The sequence below is a fragment of the Vigna umbellata genome, chromosome 2 (genome assembly GCF_029865625.1).
Source record: "Vigna umbellata cultivar VRB3 chromosome 2, Vumbellata_1.0, whole genome shotgun sequence".
NCBI classification, from domain to species: Eukaryota; Viridiplantae; Streptophyta; class Magnoliopsida; order Fabales; family Fabaceae; genus Vigna; species Vigna umbellata.
Genome location: NC_142166.1, coordinates 21,828,018 through 21,834,017, shown reverse-complemented (window position 1 = coordinate 21,834,017; position 6,000 = coordinate 21,828,018). Strand labels below are relative to the sequence as shown.

General features: G+C 38.9%; 1 protein-coding gene and 1 pseudogene across 1 annotated transcript; one reads left to right on the top strand and one right to left on the bottom strand.

Annotated features, from left to right (window-relative positions):
* The first annotated feature begins 540 nt into the window (after window positions 1–540).
* LOC148203616 (uncharacterized) lies at window positions 541–927 on the top strand. Its single transcript, XM_088107680.1, has one exon. It carries the CDS (start codon window positions 541–543, stop codon window positions 925–927), a length of 387 nt encoding a protein of 128 aa, XP_087963806.1.
* An 873-nt stretch (window positions 928–1,800) lies between these two features.
* LOC148203615 (uncharacterized) lies at window positions 1,801–2,472 on the bottom strand (annotated as a pseudogene).
* Between the last annotated feature and the right edge of the window lie 3,528 nt (window positions 2,473–6,000).

Genomic DNA, 6,000 nt, shown 5'->3' with positions numbered 1-6,000 from the left:
ATCTCTTTCCGCTGCAACAAAATGATGCTCATCCTCCTTTCCAGTTCAGATTCCAGAAGTTCCTAGGAGAAGTTCCGTTGATTCCATCTTGCACCAGAATCAGCTGGATCCTTCTTCCATCACCCGAGCTGTCAGGGCCGGGTATTATTGGCCCACCATGGAAGAGTACACCAAGCAATTTGTGCAAAGGTGCCCGGCGTGCTAAGAACATGCCAACGACGTCCACATTTCACCGACTCCCTTGCATACCATGGTTTCCCTCTGGCCATTTGCATAGTGGGGATGGATATCGTTGGACCATTTCCCCCCGAAAAGGCTCAAAAGAAGTTCCTGCTAGTCGCCATTGACTACTTTACCAAGTGGGCAGAGGCAAAAGCCGTGGCAACCATCACGACCCAACTAGTGAAAAAGTTTGTGTGGAAGCTCATCTGCCAGTTGGGACTCTCCCGAATGGTCGTAACGGACAACGACAGGCAGTTCATTGATAAGAAGTTGGGCAAATTCTATTAAGAGTTGAGGATAAAACACGTGACTAGCTCCATGGAACAAACCCAAAGAAACGGTCAAGTGGAAGCAACAAACAAAGAAGTCGTAACCGAGTTGAAGAGAAGGCTGAGGGAGAGAAAAAGAGAGTGGGTGGACAAGCTTCCAAAAGTCTTGTGGGCATACAGATGCACTCCACATGGGACAACCAGTGAAACACCTTTCAACCTGACATATGGCACTGACGCCATGTTGCCGGTTGAAATTGGAGAACCTTCCTTACAACGACAACTAGATGACACCCACTTGAACGAGGAAGAGCTAAGGGTGGAACTGAAAACCCTGAAGGAACAAAGAGATCGGGCGACGTTAAGAGCTGAGGCATGCAAGCAGATTGTAAAAGAAGATATAACACCAAGGTGCGACATAAAAGCTTCCAAGTAAGAGATCTAGTATGAAGAAACACGGGGGAAGCACGCCGGATGTCATCCCATGGAAAGTTGGCAGCCAAGTAGGAAGAACCCTTCAAGATCAAAGAAGGCCTTGGAAATGGAGCTTATCGCCTCGTCCATCCTAAAGGACATCCAATTTCTAACACATGGAACGCATCCCACTTGAAATTTTATTTTAGTTAAGGTTAAACCCCTTCGGAAGTCCCTATTTATGTGGGATTTTCCCAGTTAGGACCCCGTCTTATCGGTTTCGCCAATTTAGTCATTTCTAATGAAAGATTGACTCAATTGGGCCATTGCCATTAAAATGGCTTAACGAGGTTAAGTTTTCTATGACCTAGAACATTGACGTGGACAGTTTTTTAAACGTGGCATTCACAGCTTTATACGTGGAATATATAATTAAAAAAAATTCTGAGAATTGAAACCCAAATTAGGGTTCATCATCTTCAACTTTAACTTTCATCATCTTCAACCTTACCTTTCATCATATTCAACCTTACCTTTCATCATCTTCAACCTTACCTTTCGTCGACGGGTGCTACCTCAAGTTGTACCAACTCCCCATTGATAACGTTCTTCTCGATATCGAAACCTGTAGCGAACTGGTCGGTAACCCCAAATACGAAGGACGCCTAACGTAAGGCCTTATAAAAACCTTCCTCATGCTCGTACACGACAGAGTCATTTAAGGCACCGATATACTTGCCTGCCCGTTCAAGCCTGCCTTAGAGGGTCTTGGTCTCAAAGACCAATTCTTTCTCCCTTTCGGCTTGCTTGGTGGCCGACACCTTCAACTGGTCGCACTCCTCGGTCAGGCGGTCATTCCTAGCCCGAGAATTCTTTAAAAAGTCGGCAGTCTGGCCTAGTTGCTGACGGGCCTCATCGAGCTCAAGTTGAAGGTCACCTTTTTTTTCTCGCACCTTTCGTGAACGACTCTTAAAGCTTCGACCTCAGCTCGAAGATCAGGGGAGACCTTCCTCTCGGCCACCAACTCTTCTTGCACATGCTTGACTCCGCATCGGTAGGTAAATTCCCGAAGATACCAGGCTAGCATGGACGCCCGAGTCGATAGCTCCAATAAGGCGTTGGTTACTTCAGCCTCAAACAGCGGCTCCACTACCGTCCGCTAGAGGGAGCTCATGTGAAAGTTAGTCCTATGACTAACGTTGAACTCCATGCTGAAGATGCCTCCTGGGAGAGGGCGAGCGGTGCCTATCTCCTTTCGGTTCTTCTTTGAAGACTTATCCCCTTCCTTGTGTGCCTTCCTCTTCCTTTCCAGTGGAACGACGGAAGGAGTGGCCGCCTCGGATGATTGCTCAAGAACAATCATAGGGGGAGGTTGAACTTGCGATTGAGGCTGAGTGACCTCGGCGACCCCGGTCGCCTCCGCTCCGGTAGAAGGCGAGCGGTTAGGAACGCCCACGGGGGCCCTGCTAAGAGGAGCGAGCCTAGGAGCTCTATTGGACGAAGATGCTCTGCCTGTCTGTTTCCGCGAAGACATGAAACTGGATTCTCGGGGAGCAGGGACCGACATGATGCCTAAAAAGATGCAAAAAACTTAACTAAGTTAACATCAAAGTATTAACAAAAGCAATCAAACAAAAATTAAATTGTTAAGATATAAAATAAAGTTGAAATAAAATTAAAATTATACCAAAAAGTCATCATAAAATGTTTGTAGTATTATATTAAATAAGTAATAAACTTAAATTTATGTAAGTGTAACTTTTAATAAAATAAAAGTACCCTTAAAAAAATAAAATTAATTTTATAAATTGATCATGCATCATCTAGTAGTATCACATGTTTAGTTGTAAAATAACATGATTTATGGTTTTGGTATAAAAGGATGACTCATATTCACATGAATCATTTGAATAAACTCATATCAAAAGACATAGTAGTGAGATTGCCAAGATTGAAATTTAAAAAAGATAACTTTATGCATCATGTCAAAAAGAAAAACAAGTAAAAACATATTTTAAAACTAAAAATGTTATTTTTACATCAAAACTTTTAGAACTATTACACATGAATTTATTCTGTCCTTCAAGGACAAAGTTTTGGAGGTAATTACTATGTTTTTGTGATAGTTGATTATTCAAGATATACATGAACATTCTTTTTCACTTTAAAAAATGAAGCATTCAAAGCATTTAATAAATTTTCCAAAGCAATTCAAATTGAAAAGGATTTGATAATTAAAGTTTTGAGAAGTGATCATGGATGTGAATTTCAAAATGAACCTTTTGAAACTTTTTGTGAAGAAAATGGGATTTCTCACAATTTCTCTACACAGAGTTTCTTATGTATATTTATTGTATTGCTTATTAACATTTGTGGTGATGATTATGGTTGTGGACAAGTATAGTGATGATGCCTAACTTTGTAAATTGTAGGGTGATAAGCCCTTTGTTTATGACTTTGTAGAGCATAGATGATGGAAGACCATTAAGGAATCACATTGGACCTCTTACTAGAGCCATGTCAAGGAAGATTCAAGAAGAAGAAGGATCACCTAACATTTTACTCCTATGGAAGGTTACTTATAAAAATCCTTCTTTTCTTAACTAAAGCACTTATACTTTGTTTTGTAGGGACTAATAAATCTTGGAGACCATGATTAAGCCATCCAAGAAGTTAAATCAATATAGGAAAGCAAAGGAGCCAAAAAGGGAAGTGCTTGCGGAATGGAAATGCACAAACATTTTTCACCCGAGAGAAGACCAATCCACGTGACTCTGCTGACTTGGAATGAAGCATGCACCTTTCTAGCTGAGCTGGAATGAGGCATGGACCTTGCTTGATCAAAATGGACGTGCCTCCTTTGCTAAATAATTTAAATTTAGGAGAGAATTAAATAAGAAATTAGGCTCCTCTTCACCTATAAATAAGAAGGCCTCTTCTTTGTTTTTTCTCACTTTTGAGCTTAATGATATGCTGCAAAATTTGCTTTCCAACTTTTGTGCTCTTAAGTCACCTCTGATCTTCTACTTCTTCTTCCTTCCTCAAGCTTCCTTCCTTTGTAGGAAGGCCTTCTGAGATGTGACGCCTCACCCATACACCTCTCCTCCATTAAAACATTTCAAACACTACACTGTTTTCATCATTCCGTTGCACCTTCAATCATTGTTGATTTCTTCTGGTCTGAAGCTTCTGCCTGCATGTTTCCAGTTGGGATTAGTCTCCATAGTGTGGTATCATGACTTAGGTCATCCACGCACCAAGAGCTAAGCTATTCCTCCATCTTTCCACTCCATTTCTGCATTTTATTGTGCTTTCTGTTTTAGTTTTCCAGTTTCTATTTTGAGTAATTTTTTTGCTTTTGTTTTGTTTTTTTCTTGTCATTGATTTCGTGTTTCTTGTTGTTGTGTTTGTGTTTCCAGTGTTCATACATGTTTGTTACTCATTTTTAATGGTGAATCATTCTTGTTTGTGTCAATTCTAGCTTTAATTTTCAAATTCAGTAGTGTCTTAGTCTTGTGCACTTTATAGTTGCAGTTTTCATTTTTTCTCTGTTTGGTATTCATATCTGTCGGTTCATTTCGTTTTTGCTTGAGTTCAAATGCTAGACAAGTTGTATATCTACCAATAAAGGCAATGAAGACTTGATCTAGCCTTGGTAATACATGCTGAAGCACAAAAAAAAAAGCAAATCTGGTTTCACTTCAGTTTTGCATTCTGATGCAAAATGTTGTTTCTGGTTTTAAATCTTTAAAACTGTTTCCAGTTAATTTCCTTTGACTCTGAAGCATTGTACAACTTTTTTTGATGTTAGTGGACATGGCTAAAAGTGTAACAAACCATTACAAGCAATGAAATGCAATTTGCATAGCTTGGTTGTGCATAAACACTAACATTCCACTATTTCAGATTTTATTATAGCTTTTCACCGTGCTAAACATCTTTGCTTGGTCCATTCTGAGTTTGATCATACTAAGCACTTTAATTCTAGCTTAGTTATATGCAATGACATCTTCTTGAGTCATTTCTTCGCTTTCCAGCCCTTGAATCCCTGGAAAACTGAATTTGGTTGGTTTAATTGATGTATTTTACTGCATAAATTGATATAGCATGGGTGACTTTCGGAATTTGATGTTTCTATGCTTTTGGAAAGCTTGAGCAAGTCTAAATTGATGATTGAAAGTTGCTCATACTGTTCATTTGGTAAAAAATTAGTATATATGCAGATTTACATTTTGAACCAACATCTTTTGAATTGAAATGAAAGTGAACCAGTGAATTTACATTGCAATCTGTTTTCCAGCTGTTTCAATGTTTAAACATCTTTAAAATGATGATACAAAGTTGTTTGATGCATCAATTGAATTGCAGAATCACTTCCAATCAATTTTGGGTTTAAAACCACCAATTCAATCCACTTTTTCTGGTGCAAAATACACTTCCAGCCATTGTTTTGGTATTTTTTGTTCAAATTCATTTCTAGATTGTGGAAAAAGCTGGTTCAATGTTTGAAAATGAAAATGAATGATCAAAAGAAGTAATATCAAGTGTTAAAAAGCTTAAAGAACCGTGCAATCCAGTTTACAAGCCTTAAAACTCAAACTCAAAATCTGAATTTCATTGAGGCATTTTATCAAACACTTTTGTAAAATATCAAACAGTTTGGTCTTGTTGAGTTTGTAATCTGCTATTTCCATTTTTGTTCCTTTCTTAATATACGCTAGTGTCATTATTAGGTTCCTTTTAAGTGTTTTTTGTTATTCCATCCCTATCCCTATTTGATTTCCCCATTCTTGGCTTCCAAATTGTCAAACATTCAAAAATCTGGTTTTAAATTATGGTGCAGTTTGCTAATTTTGTTTGGTGTGTTTTGAGTAAAATTTTGAGGTGTTGTGGTAGCTATTGTGAGGCATCCAGAAGCAGAAACCATCGCCTACTAAGGTAACATATGAGGAAGTGAAAAGGGGGCTGAAATGAGAGTAAAAAGGGATATTTTGAGCAGCTGCAACTATGTTGTTCCAACAGGTAGAAATACACCAATTGAAATCCAACCTGTTTTGGAGTAGCAATCTACAGCAGCAAGAGAGTGAAGCTTACA

Excerpts from the sequence above, each read along its gene's own strand:
- LOC148203616 (XM_088107680.1), top strand. The coding sequence starts at position 541 with ATGGAACAAACCCAAAGAAACGGTCAAGTGGAAGCAACAAACAAAGAA.